Raw genomic sequence first — 14,453 nt, 5'->3', positions numbered from 1 at the left:
ATTCAGTGTTCATCTTCACATACATCAGCCTAGATTCTAAGAAATCCTAGCTTTTCTCTTATACCATCCAGATGTGATCATCATCCCTATTCCCTTTGTAGATGAGTTATAAGTTAACATTTTACTTAGTCTCTTCTCCTACCTTGCCCAAGTAGACAGTCAGGCATAATCATGGTTGGCTTAAGATTGATGTACCTTGCACATTACCAACTCTTCTTTCTCTCGCTCACACACACATTTGGTCATCCATCAGAGCACGGAGTGTTGTTTTTGCCCCCACATAGCTCACTCCGGTATAAATCACATAAGCTGATTTCAAGGTTCAATGTTTAAATAATTAAATAGCTTTAATTTATCAGGATTTAGCACCTTCAGACAAGAGAGAAATAAAAAATTTAAAAAATGAAAAGGGGTAGAGGGATATAGAAGAGAATCTTAAATAGAGTATTTGGAGAGAAAAAAACAAGACATGAACACATTTATCACACAAAGATTTTTATTGGAGAAAAAAAACATTAAAAAAAAGTACAATTATGCAAAACCAGATTCAGCCTCCGAACCAGTGCTACTTCAGCTGAGCGTGACTTATCCTATAGTTACCACAAGTTCGTAGATTTTAAACGCAAGGCTTGCTTAAGAAAAATTACACAAGGAGCATTTCTCAAATTCTAAACAAAAGCCTTCATTAACCTAGCTATTGATTGATTGATCCTAAGGAAAATTATGCATTTTATTATTATTTTCAACCTCCACTTATGAAAATCAGTCAAAAATGTAAATCACTCAATTTCAATGTTATTTCCTCCCCTCATACACATTCCAGGCCTCACCCTTTAAAGTTCCATCATTTCCTTGACCACACATTACTGATCAATGTATTAAAACTTCAAGTCGATGTTTTATGAACTTGTGGCAGTAACTGGCATAATGTGAAAGCTCTGTAAAAGAGAAAGATACAGTAGCTCTACAAAGCCAGAACAAATCATTAGGATACGCTTTCACAAATAAAAACATTCTTTACTGATGCATCTGAATTTCTCATCCAAATGTTCACCATCAACATTAGGGCCATGTTCAGGAGGAACAGATAGTAGAACATGTTTTGAAATAGAAAAAATGTTTCTTATTGAATAAGTTCGTACCCTAAATATGTTTTCTTATTTCACTGCTATTGAAAGACACCCAGCCATGGCAGAGCAAGGGTGTCACCCAGGAGTCAAGGTAAGCAGGCTTTTGATGCAGCCCAGTACTTGATCCATCTTATCGTGGTTCATATTGAAGACTATGAGTAGTTGATTTTTCGAAACAGGTGTGTGTGTGTGTGTGTGTGTAGGCTAGTGCTGGACCGGAACGAAAGCCTAATAGCAAGTCTAGAGATGATGCTGTAAATGGAAGTGCCTCTAATATTAGATGGAGAGTGATGGAGCTCTACTGCCCTCCTTTGGCCAAACATGGGGAACTACAGCCTACTGGGTGCCCATAGCAGTGCATCAAATCCAATTGTCCAATGATAAACTATATAAAACGACAGATACTGCCTGATTGTATGAGGTTCATACTTAATATCTTAACCAATCAATACTAAATAACTTACAGATGTCTTAAATGAAAGCCATCTACCAGCAAGAGGGTCTAGCATGCGCCTCGAAAACCTTGAGAGGTTACACAGAGGAATGCCACATTCAAGGAATATGGATGGCTCTTATGTCACATGCATAGAAGTCCTACTCTCAGAATGCAGCCTCTATCCCCATATTCAGTAGTCTAGGCTCCGAGGCAACACACTGACCCATGTCTCTACTTGGGAGAAAATCAAAAACGATACAGTAAAAAGACAAAAACACTACTTAAGTTTCTTGTGTGAACAAGTGTACACCACAGGGAAAAGGTTTGAGACTTAGACATCTATTCTCATCAGAAAAAGTATTTAGAGTACACATTATATAAACACATTCCTCCTGGAATAAGAGTTACTGGCAGTTTACACCTTACAATGCTTTCTCACATTGAAGAACAAAGTCTCATTGCATTTTGTTGGCAAAGGGTAGCCACCTAGTGGTCAAAGCCTCTTATTGCAGAATCAACAGTAGCAACCTAACATAACTTTGGGAGTCAGGTACATTAGGCCTAAATGACAATGTCACCAATGAACAGATCAACATCATAATGACTCAGTGGATTATGAATGATCTTACAACACGCTTCCCTGGAGAGATACAGGGACATCACTCTACCACTCCTACACCAGAAAGCACATTAACTGTGTTCAACTTGTATTGGTTTATTTATGTTTGAATGAGAATTGTCTAATATTAAAGTGGTAAAAGGAGTTGTTCAGTAGGGCTCAAAGCTTCCTGGTTATGCAGGCAGGAAGTTGCACCCACCCTTAATATTATTTTGCCTATGGTTACACCACTAGCCCAGCTCAAGGAGGGTGCAGTGCAGTGCAGTCCCCCCCCCCCCCACCCAAATCCCCTTTTCCTCCATCCTCCAGACATACACCACCTCAGTTCTCCATGAGGGAGCGTTGTAGAGCCTCCTGGATCATAGTGTGTTCGTCTGTGGAGTAGTCCTGGAGAGAAAGGAGGAGAGAGGGGGAATAATTAAATAATAAAAACAGATGTGTAGAATAACAGAATTGTGGCCACTGCGTCTTAAGATCCACTTACGACAAAGGTGTCATAAGAGAAGGTGTGTCTAATCTTGAGGTGCTGGAAGAAGTCAGCGCTCCTGTAGTTAGGGTCTCCCCAAGGCATAGAGGCACAGATAGGACACACCTGCAACAGAATAAAACATTGCTCATCTGGACACGAGTCTTTAGCTCACCCTCACAAGTAACATTAAAAACACATTGTGTTAAAGCAGGAATAGACATGCACACTCACACGCCAGCCTTTCCGTCAAATGTACGTCCAGATTTTTACAGGCCTTATCTAATAGACACCCAATTGAATGCAGTCTCACGTAGGCTAATGTTTCTTTAGGAGTGCCCACTGCCGATTTACACCACATGAAAGTGACTGCAATGATTATTGAGTGGAGTCTCAGAGCCGCTAGTCCCTTTTAACAGCGACACACATTTCAACAAATTAACACCCGTCTCAAATAAACGTCTGGTCTAAATGAACCGTTTGACTGAACTTCAGCGAGTACTGGAAATATTGAGCAAAATAAGAAAGGAGAGCAGCATTGCCATGGATGAAACAACACAGCGATCAGCCACGGTCACAGCGATCAGACACGGTCACAGCGATCAGCCACGGTCACAGCGATCAGCCACGGTCACAGCGATCAGACACGGTCACAGCGATCAGACACGGTCACAGCGATCAGACACGGTCACCCCAAATAGCAACAAGATCTCAGTCTCACTTTAGTATTCAACATTTTTCACTGTTTTTATGATTTTTTTAGCTACTATAGCAGATGAAAAGATGGGAAGTAAGCTGCATCATTCACCTAAATACTCCTTGTTGGTGGAGTAGTATGGCATTTCTGTCAATTATATTTTAGGTAGATTAATCTAGCAAAATATAATTAATGGTGAAGGGCACTGATATGGAAAATCTATATAGCATTTTTTCAACACTTCTCCCGTGTGCACACAGCGGAGTCTTTCACAGACTGACTGGCGTGGCCTGGTACCAGTTGAGACAATTGCAAGTCTCAAAAAAAAATTATCAGCCAAAAGCCGTCAATTACCGGCTAACGTAAACACTGTGACACACCTAGACGTTCTCATGCCCCGCCATCCTCCACCACACCCTGCTTCTAGAAAGGCTCAAGCTATGACTATACACCTTGGCAGGTATTATTTCCTTTTCTCCCGCTATAACACTAAAGTGTGTGTGACCGTCAGCGGCTAGGAAGGGACTCTGGTAAGGTAGTAAGTCATACAGGCTCCTGGCAGATAGCGGTGTGTGATGATTTAGGACCTGCTCTGCAGAATGATTGAGGAGCACAGTGGAACGGCTCCAAAAGACTCACACCATACGCACACATCCCAAAGCACCTGGTTTTACAAGCCATCCCTATTCCATCCCCCCCCATCTTTCTGTCATCTTGTTTTCCTCTCTTGGCTTTCTGTCAAGCTCTCCCTCCATTCTCACTCTTTCTATGCAACATCTCATGTTACACCCGTGGCTGAAGCAGGCTGTCACAGACTGCATGCATTAACAGTAACACACCATCTTTGTCCTCACGCAATGAACAAAAAAATGCTGGAGGGGAGCCAATTATCAGGTGGGTCACATTTCAGTGAGGACCCCTTACCACGTGGCGCGTGTCCCGGGCATGCTGGGAAGTGCAGTGCTCCACCAGGCCGTCCTGGTCAAGGTTCTGGCAGTTACAGTACGGGCAAGAGAAGGTGAAGCGATTCGGCAAAGGGCTGGAGACAGAGGGGGACAGTTACAGTAGGGGCAGAAGGTGAAGGGGTTGGGCACAGAGCTGGAGAGAGAGGGGAAGGGGAATGAGGACATGTTGGATATGCTAAAGCAGTGCTTCCTTTGTTTGTATTATACATGACCATGGTCTCTATAGACGAGCTAGCTGACAAATCTGGAAAAAAATGTGAACGCTTCAATGGGGCAGAAGGCGGTGTGTTGTGATTATGGAGGGCCAGATTGCTAGCAACAGAGGTAGCTCGTTTCAGCTAGTTCTCTTGTTCTTCATACTGTGTCTTGTTTTGAAATGTGACTGACATGTCTATGCTACTATGGCAACAAAAAACTAAGAAAATGACTAGATAACCAACTAACAACGTATTTGAGAGACTACAAGTGCTCATAGTTCAAATGTATTTATGTTTTCAATAAACATTGAAGACATGTAAACTATATTTAAACAATCTAAGCCAACCCCATCTGTGTTGTTGCTAAACAACCAGCACGTCTATGGGTCTGTGCCCTTCACTATGAAACTTAGTGTTTATGCAATAGTATTTTTTTTTTAAAGTGGATATTTAGAGCCAATACAAAAGTTGAGAACCTATAAAGATGGGTTAATCATCAATACATATATGAATAGCTTTGTATAATATTATCTTTCTAAGTCCATTAGTGGATGATTGAACAGCATTTCAAAGTTGCTGTGCCACCACTCAGGCTACACCCTCCCCGGCTCACCCGATAATGTTAGGCTGGGTCTGGGCAGTGGTCCTGACCCCCTCCTCAATGTACTCCTGGTACTTGGAGCAGGCTGCCGTGTGGCCTCTCATTTGGGACAGGCCAACCTGAGAGAGACAAGGAGGAACCAGGCCTCAGTGCTAATGGTAGCGCAGTATGTTCAGAAACATAGACATAGACTTTTGTGCACATATACAAATACAGGGCATTCAGAAATTATTCAGACATTCCTTTTTTTCCACATTTTGTTACGTTACAGCCTTATCCTAAAATGGATTAAATAGAAAAAAAATCCTCATCAATACACACACACAGAACCCCCCCATAATGACAAAGCAAAAGCAGGTTAAAAAATGTTCGCACATTCATTAAAAATGAAAACAGAAATACCTAATTTACATAAGTATTCAGACCCTTTGCTATGAGACTCGAAATTGAGCTCAGGTGCATCCTTGATTAGAGTCCACCTGTGTTAAATTCAATTGATTTGGACATGATTTGGAAAGGAACACACCTGTCTATATAAAATGTCCCACAGTTGACCGTGCAAGTCAGAGCAAAACCCGAGTCATGAGGATGAAGGAATTGTCCGTAGAACTCCTGGACAGGATTGTGTCGAGGCACAGATCTGATGAAGGGTAACAAAAAAATTCTGAAGCATTGAAGGTCCCCAAGAACACAGTGGCCTCCTTCATTCTTAAATGGAAGAAGTTTGGAACCACCAACACTCTTCCTAGAGCTGGCCGCCCGCCAAACTGAGCAATCGGGGGAGCAGGGCCTTGGTCAGGGAGGTGACCAAGAACCCGATGGTCACTGACAGTTCCTCTGTGGAAATGGGAGAACCTTCCAGAAGGACAACCATCTTAGCAGCACTCCACCAATCAGGCCTTTATGGTAGTGCCCAGAGAAGTAAAAGGCACGACAGCCCACTTGGAGTTTGCCAAGAGGTATCTAAAGGACTCTGACTATGAGAAACAAGATTCTCTGGTCTGATGAAACCAAGATTCAACTCTTTGGGCCTGAATGCCAATCGTCACATCTGGAAGAAACCTAGCACCATCCCTTCGGTGAAGCATGGTGGTGGCAGCATCATACTGTGGGGATGTTTTTCAGCTGCAGGGACTGGGAGACTAGTCGGGATTTGAGGAAAAGATGAACGGATTTAAATACAGAGAGATCCTTAATGAAACCTTACTCCAGAGCACTCAGGACCTCAGACTGGGGTGAAGGTTCACCTTCCAACAGGACAACAACCCTAAGCATACAGCCAAGACGACGCAGGAGTGGCTTTGGATCAAATCTCTGAATGTCCATGAGCGGCCAGCTATCTCTCGAGAGACCTGAAAATAGCTGTGCAGCGACGCTTCCCATCCAACCTGACAGAGCTTGAGAAGATCTGCATAGAAGAATGGGAGAAACTCCCCAAATACAGGTGTGCCAAGCTTGTAGCGTCATACCCAAGAAGACTCAAGGCTGTATTCGCTGCTAAAGGTACTACAAAGTAACGAGTCTGAATACTTATGTAAATGTGACATTTCAGTTCCTTTAATACATTTGCAACAATTGTCATTGTTGGGTATTGTGTGTAGATGAGGGGCTGTAATGTAACAATGTGGAAAAAGTCAAGTGGTCTGAATACACTGTATATAAAATTCACTCCCTCGTCCTAATTCCCTTGACTATTCACATTGTTTAACAAAATGACAGCATGCTATACACACACAGACACACCTGTGCTCCGCAGCCCTTGCAGGCCGCCACAGAGGTGTGTATGAGGGCATCTAGGTCAGTGGCTTTGGCCCAGTGACCCAGTGCTGCCCTGCACACGGCACACACTGGCTTTTGGGGCCGCAGGCACGCCTGCAGACAACTTTGACAAAACCTGGAGGGTGGAGGGAGAAAATGGAAAGGAGAGTGGAAGTGTAGAAAATCATTAATTGGCTAAAATGCAAGTAGCGGACTGAACTCCACGGTGAAGGACGTTTCTGATGAATTTCAATGGCGTGGAGTCGAGACCAGGCTTGGTGGAATCTAGTTCCGGCTACACCAATTTGCCAAGGCCAATAATTACAATAATTTAATATTGTGAAACGTCCGCCTTATAGCCATATTTGTCCTCTGTAGTGTGCTTTTCTTTGCTGAAATCCATACTTTTTATTTAAATAAACGTTAATCAAATACCACCACCGACTGTTTCGTTGAGATTCAATGGCCACATGCGCCGAGTTGCCGTCTTTGAGCAACAGAAATTAGCAAACAGTCAATGGCAGTATTAGATTAACGTTAATTGAAAAAGTATGGATTTCAGCAGGCAAAGAATGGCACGCAACTAAAGAGGTCAAACAGACAAGCTGGGCGTTTCGTAAAATGTTTTTGAAGTATTGACCTTGAGCAAATCGATTTAGTGGGAGTTGGACATTGGTTTAGTTAATCAGAAACTTCCTTCACCATTGATTGGAGTTTAGTCCGCTAAAATGAAAGCAAACATCTATTTATAGGTAATGTAATACCAACGAATTGTTCAATACAGAAGGAAAACAAAACAATGTTATACGTCTGGCATCACAAATAAACAATGATGCAGATGATTAACGTTAGACCTCTGCTCATCACCGACAGTTTCATACTTTACTTTATTTAATTCAATGACGGTGCGAATGTTTTATTACTAAACGCACTTCCGTCACCGAGGAATAGTCCTGTCATGAGGACTTTGGGTTTTGTAGTTCTTTAAAAGATCTACATTAATGAATTTCACACATTATTCAACTACAAAACCCACGATTCTTGAACCCCATTTCTTGACGTAAACAAAACTGAACGTAAAGCAGATTTATGAACTTACAAATATCTTACAAACATAACATTGAATGCCAAAATAAACATTAATGGCTAGCTAATTATTAATTCCTGTCAGAAGTAGTTAGCTTATGGGTGTACATACATGTTCAATCGTTTAGCTAGCCAGCTCACAACAGATATTGTTGGTGGGCTGGCTAGTTCTGCCAAATAGCTAACGTTAGACTGCTCGTTAACTTGAACGATGTCTAGCCAGCTTTGTTAATAGACAAAAATACATATTTGTGTAAAGATACTCACGTATGTCCACAGTGTGTTGTGACAGGGCTATCAAAAATCTCCAGACAAACCGGACAGAGGAACTCTGTCACGTCCCTGTCGCCTCCAGAAACATTTTTCTTCTGCTGTGCAGAGCTAAAGGATCCTAGCATCGCCATTTCTTCTCTCTCAGGCTGTCAATTTGGGGGACCTATTGTTGCGTTCAATACAACTGGGTGTATTCATTAGTCGAATTCCGTAGCGAAACATTTGATCTGTTGCAAAACGTTTTACAACAGATGAAAGCGGGTTTCCAATAGATAACGCAAACACAGTCAAAATTGGTTTAAAAAATCCTGAAAACAAAATGTAGCTTTTTGATCGTAATTGAAAGTTAGGTTTTAGTTTAGGGTTAGCAGTGTAGTGAAGGTTAGGGTTAAAATCTGATTTTAAGAAGATACATTGTAGAAATGGGCGGAGCTTAGGACTTAGTATCAGTGTTAATTAATGACGACTGGTTTACCGTTTACTCTAGGAACCAAACGGAAGCTTATAACATAGCGAATGGAACCAAACAGGGAGTGACATACCCGAATTTATCCAATATTAACTCTTGTTTCCTTTGCAAAACGATAACCGTTTTTAGTAAACTATTTCTGATGCAAAACGTTTTGCAACATAATCCGTCTAATGAATACACCCCTGAAAACAAAACGAAAAACGAGCTCATGCTGCATTTATAAACAAGTGGAAAGGTGGTAATTACCAAGGTTGGGAGTAACGATTACATGTAATCCGTTACATGTAAGGGATTACAAACAACTGGTAACTAATCCGTTACCAGCTAAAATATTGTAATCAGATTAATTTTGAACAACTAGGTGATTACTTTGAGGATTACTTTTCAATTACTTTCAGCATTGAAATCAGCATTGAAAAAAGGATCAAGTTTAAATTTGTTCCACCTGAGCGAGTCTGACCACAAGCCAGAGACCACTATGATAACACACCAAATGTGTTTTATGGATCACGGGAAAAGAGCAGGAATAGGCTTTTGTACAGTAGGCTACAGTACTAGCTATGTCTTCCAATGGTGCGACTGCTATCGGCATCCAAAGATTATCCAAGTTGAATAAACGCTTGCAGTTAAGGATGACAGCAGTGGTGTAGTCTGCGGCGAAACGGATGTCACTTATTATTAGTTATATCTACATAGTGCATTTAGCTTTTTGCGCCTTACGGGTTGTGGTTGTTGTGGATGGCTGTTCACAAATCTAAATTAGTATTTGAACCCAATAATGGTTGAATTCAGTAAGTTTAAACTGCCTATCAATCATTGTTTTTTAAATCAGTGGACAGCCAGTGAAAAATGCCCTCTTGCAACAGATACATAGTGTGGATCCCAGCCTATGGAATAAAATTTAGGCTTTTATTGCTCAATCTAATTCATTCTGATAAAAAAATCCCAAAATCCATAATGGACACATGCTCAAACTCGCACACTTTTGATAGACTTAAGGGGGCAATATAGTTTCTACATACATTGTTGGATATATAAATTATATGTATTAATGTAAAGATATAATTTAATTGTATGTAGTAGAAAGCGGTGGTGGGTTAGAAGAAGCCTACATAAACAACCCATAAAGTAAAATGTAACATCCATATATGGCCAGCTATGTAAACTTTAACATTGATTTATCCTGCAATAGATGACGTTCAATTGGTAACATACATTTTTGTATTCTTCTAATGCCTCTTAAGAGGAAAGTAATCTAAAAGTAACTGAATGTAATCAGATTACGTTACTGAGTTTGGGTAATCCAAAAGTTACGTTAATGATTACAATTTTGGACAGGTAACTAGTAACTGTAACGATTACATTTAGAAGATTAGTGATGGCACCGGAGGGGAGGGCGGCTGTCTTATCAACTCTTAACCAACCATGCTATTTTTTTTTTTTTAGGTATTTTCTGAAGGTACCTGCGTCTTCGTTCTCTGTTCTGTCTCCCTCTCCGGTGGCTTCTACCTCGGGTTCAGATCCTCGGAGCTCCCACCCTCATCAGACCGTGAGGCTGCCTGAGAGACCGGCCCATTCAACATCACCAGCTGGCACCATAGGCAGCTCTATGGTGAGAAACATCTCAGTTCCCAAGGCAAAAACCCTATGCTACCCAGGAGCAAGAGTACAGGACATAACAAGTTTACTTCCTACTGTTCTATGACAGATCCCGGGAGCTGACACTGTTGAGGTTCATTTGGGGTCAAACGACATCAGGAGGACTAGCTCGGAACATATGAAAATGGATTTTAAATAACTGATTTTAGCAATAAAAGACTCCAGAAAATGGCCAATCATTTCAGGTCCACTACCATCGTTGGGTGTGAAAAATTCAGCAGGCTACTGGCATTACACATCTGGCTAAAAGATTACTGTAGCTCTGCTGGAGTCACTTTTATAGATAACTTTGACACCTTCTGGAAACCGAAGATACTCTACAGGAATGATTGAGTCCATCCAAATCATCTTGGCTCCTGGACTCTGTCCACACATTTCAAGGCTGCGTTGAAACAATGACTGGTAAATGATCCAAGAGCAGCTCAGTTAATCCATACCATTGTGACAATGAGTCGTCATAATGCTGCATCAAATGTACATTATCCTAGGGGCGTTTGCAGACACAATGTAAGTAGCTTAATTTATGTCCCCGTAATTGCCCTGAATACCTTTGTTGATCCTACAGCTATTGTATGCAGTAATCATGAGCCTATGAACCAGAGTTACACTGTTAGCACTGAGGTGGTGGGCCCTAGTAGGAAGATCACTTTCTGCAGCTCACCCTGCACTATCAGCTCCAATATAAATAACATGAGCAAGTCTACTTCTGATAGTCTACCCAGTAAAGCATTAAAAACAATCAAGCAACTCAGAAAAAAATAGACAATATTAACATATGTAGCCTAAGAAACAAGTTCCATGAAGTCAATAACTTGATTGTAACAGATGACATTCATATTCTGACTATCTCTGAAACTCACTTATATAATACCTTTGATGATACAGTGGTAGCAATACATGGTTATAACATCTACCAAAAATACAGAAATGCCAATACATAACAAGTTTACTTCCTACTGTTCTATGACAGATCCCGGGAGCTGGCACTGTTGTAGTTCATTTGGGGTCAAACGACATCAGGAGGGCTGCAGTTTTGCTGTCTATATTCAGAACCACATTCCTGTAAAGCTTAGAGACAATCTAATGTTACATACTGTTGAAGTAATATGGCTACAGGTTCATCTGCCTCCCCTAAAGCCCATTCTTGTGGGAAGCTACTATAGACCATCAAGTGCTAACAGTCAGTATCTGGATAATATGTGTGAAATGTTTGATCATGAATGTGATATCAACAGAGAAGTATATTTTCTGGGTGATTTAAATATTAACTGGCTCTCATCAAGCTACCCACTCAAGAAAAAATGTCAAACTGTTACCAGTGCCCGCAACCTGGTTCAGGTTATCAGTCAACCTCCAGGGTATTTACAAACAGCACATCTTTGTGAATTCTGCAGAAATTTGCTTTAAAGCAGTATCCAAATCCATAGGATGTAGTGATCACAATTTAATAGCAATGTCTAGGAAAACCAAAGTTCCAAAGGCTGGGTCTAGTATAGGTTATACAATAAGTTTTGTACTGATTCATATGTTGATGATGTAAATAATACTTGTTGGTCCGTGGTGTGTAATGAGGAGCAACCAGATGCTGCTGGTCTGTGGTGTGTAATGAGGAGCAACCAGACGCTGCTGGTCTGGGGTGTGTAATGAGGAGCAACCAGACGCTGCTGGTCTGTGGTGTGTAATGAGGAGAGACCAGATGCTGCTGGTCTGTGGTGTGTAATGAGGAGAGACCAGATGCTGCTGGTCTGTGGTGTGTAATGAGGAGCAACCAGACGCTGCTGGTCTGGGGTATGTAATGAGGAGCAACCAGACGCTGCTGGTTTGTGGTGTGTAATGAGGAGAGACCAGATGCTGCTGGTCTGTGGTGTGTAATGAGGAGAGACCAGATGCTGCTGGTCTGTGGTGTGTAATGAGGAGCAACCAGATGCTGTTGGTCTGTGGTGTGAAATTGTATGGTTGAGAGGGATGAGGCAAAAGGTATGGCAATTAAGTCTGGCAGCCCAACTGATTGGCGAATGTACTGCAAATTAAGAAATCATGTGACTAAGATAAATAAAAATAAACAATACTATGAAACAAAGATACATGATATAAAGAATGATGGTAAAAAGCTTCGGAACACCTTTAATGGTTAAAAAAAACTACTCGGCTACATCATTCATTGAATACATCATTCATGGCTCATTCATCACAAAACCCACTGATATTGGCAAGATAAGCTTAGGGATGACATGCCAGCAACAAAAGCTGACCTTATGATGAATACACTGATGTGGGAGGTAACACACCACATATTTGGACACACCTCCTTGTACAGTAGCCCTATTATAAATAATTAGCAGCAGCTAATGGGGATCGCTAATAAATACAATACAATAATAATGTAATTTGATGTGCAAGTAATAATTATTTAAAGGATTGATTAAATTGTAATTAAAATATACACACGTGGTGCTATAGGATATATACATATTCTACATTGTAATACACTACCCCCTACATTGTGTGCTGGAGCTATGGGTTTATTTTTCCACTGTCACTAGGCCTACAAATTGAAACTCGGACTGAATTGAATGGGGGATGCTTAACTACTTTTCACTGAAGAAGGGAAACGAGGTACAACATACAACTTCAATCGAAGACCTAAAATCAGGCCTGACCGTTGAAATCATAATGGTATCCTAATATAGTGTGGATACAGGAGTAGCCTATTCTACAATAATGTAACTATGTGCTACTATAATTTTCTAATTGATAAATTAAATTGTTAACCTGCATGGGTAGTCTACTTCATTTCATGATTACGGTACAAGGTAGATAGAGGAGTAGCCTATAGTCTACAATAATAACGTAATTGAATGTGCTATGGTATAATTTATTTCATTGATGAATGAAATTGTAAATGGGGATGGGTAGGCTACTTCATTCAGTGAATACTGAATGTCTTGCTTTTTCTGGGAGTATGTTAATGAAGGCTTTTCAGCTGTTGAACTATGGCAATGTCAAACTAATTTCTAAATCGATCTTTCTTTTTGTCAAGAAGTGATGAGCCAAAGCAACCAATAAGCATCACTGCAGCTGTTGTATCCACTGCTCTCCCACAAGCAACCACCTCCTCTTCTCCTGTTCAACTCATTTTATGTCAGACTGAAAAGGACTGTGCATACATACCCCTGTGCTCATCTCATTGCAACATGATCCATCCAAGGGCTCAGCTGGATGCCTAAAATGTGAGAAATATAAACAAGATGCTACAGTGTTTTGTGTGTGTATGGATGGAGTTACAAGAAAAGACATGAGTTTGATGTGCCCCTCTGTGTCAATGTTGAAATGCCATAAATGGAAGATGGCTAAGGAGATAGTGGTGAGATTGAGAACATACAGTATAAAAATAAAGACCCCTTGGGATCTAAAATTATTGTGGGGTGCCCTCGTGTCTCCTTTTTGTCCATTTGAGGATACTACAGTCATCCCTGGTGGAGGTTCTTGGAACATCGCTATTTAAGTTTGAGCAGAGGTTGTTGCATGTTTGTAACGGTTCTCCTCGTCATCTGAGGAAGAGTAGTCAAGATCGGACCAATGCGCAGCGTGGTGTGTGTCCATGTTAATATTTAATAAATCAACTGAACACTGAATAATAAAATAACCAAGAGAGTGAACGCAAGGTGCAAACATACAAGGAGGGAAACTGTGGGGCTCGGGAGAGGCGAAGGTCGAGAGCCCTCTGGAACACAACCCAACCAACCCGCACTGCTTGACACAATGCCCACTTAACCTGGAAGCCAGCCACACCAATGTGTGGGAGGAAACACCGTACACATGGCGACCGTGTCAGCGTGCACTGGGTCTAGCCCGCCACAGGAGTCACTAGTGCGCGATGGGACAAGGACATCCCTGCCGGCCAAACCCTCCCCTAACACAGACGATGCTGAGCCAATTGTGTGCCGCCCTATGGGTCTCCCGGTCGCGGCCGGCTGCAACAGAGCCTGGACTCAAACCCAGAATCTCTAGTGGCAGTGCCTTTGACCACATCGCCACTCGGGAGGCCAGAAAACATGTTTCAGACCACACAGTGGGCAGGGGTCAAAGACTAC

General features: G+C 41.5%; 1 protein-coding gene across 1 annotated transcript; it reads right to left on the bottom strand.

Moving 5' to 3' along the window:
* Nucleotides 1-478: 478 nt before the first annotated feature.
* LOC139368873 (ring finger protein 114) lies at nt 479-8,423 on the bottom strand. The gene is made up of 6 exons (XM_071108319.1): nt 8,223-8,423; nt 6,855-7,005; nt 5,124-5,230; nt 4,273-4,387; nt 2,670-2,777; nt 479-2,572 (listed from the first exon to the last, which is right to left on the bottom strand). The coding sequence occupies exons 1-6, from the start codon at nt 8,357-8,359 to the stop codon at nt 2,507-2,509; spliced, it is 684 nt and encodes a 227-aa protein (XP_070964420.1). The 5' UTR covers nt 8,360-8,423; the 3' UTR covers nt 479-2,506.
* Nucleotides 8,424-14,453: the final 6,030 nt, after the last annotated feature.

Source organism: Oncorhynchus clarkii, chromosome 16 (genome assembly GCF_045791955.1).
Source record: "Oncorhynchus clarkii lewisi isolate Uvic-CL-2024 chromosome 16, UVic_Ocla_1.0, whole genome shotgun sequence".
NCBI classification, from domain to species: domain Eukaryota; kingdom Metazoa; phylum Chordata; class Actinopteri; order Salmoniformes; family Salmonidae; genus Oncorhynchus; species Oncorhynchus clarkii.
Note: the sequence above shows the minus strand (reverse complement) of the source record. Positions and strands in the feature narration are given on the sequence as shown.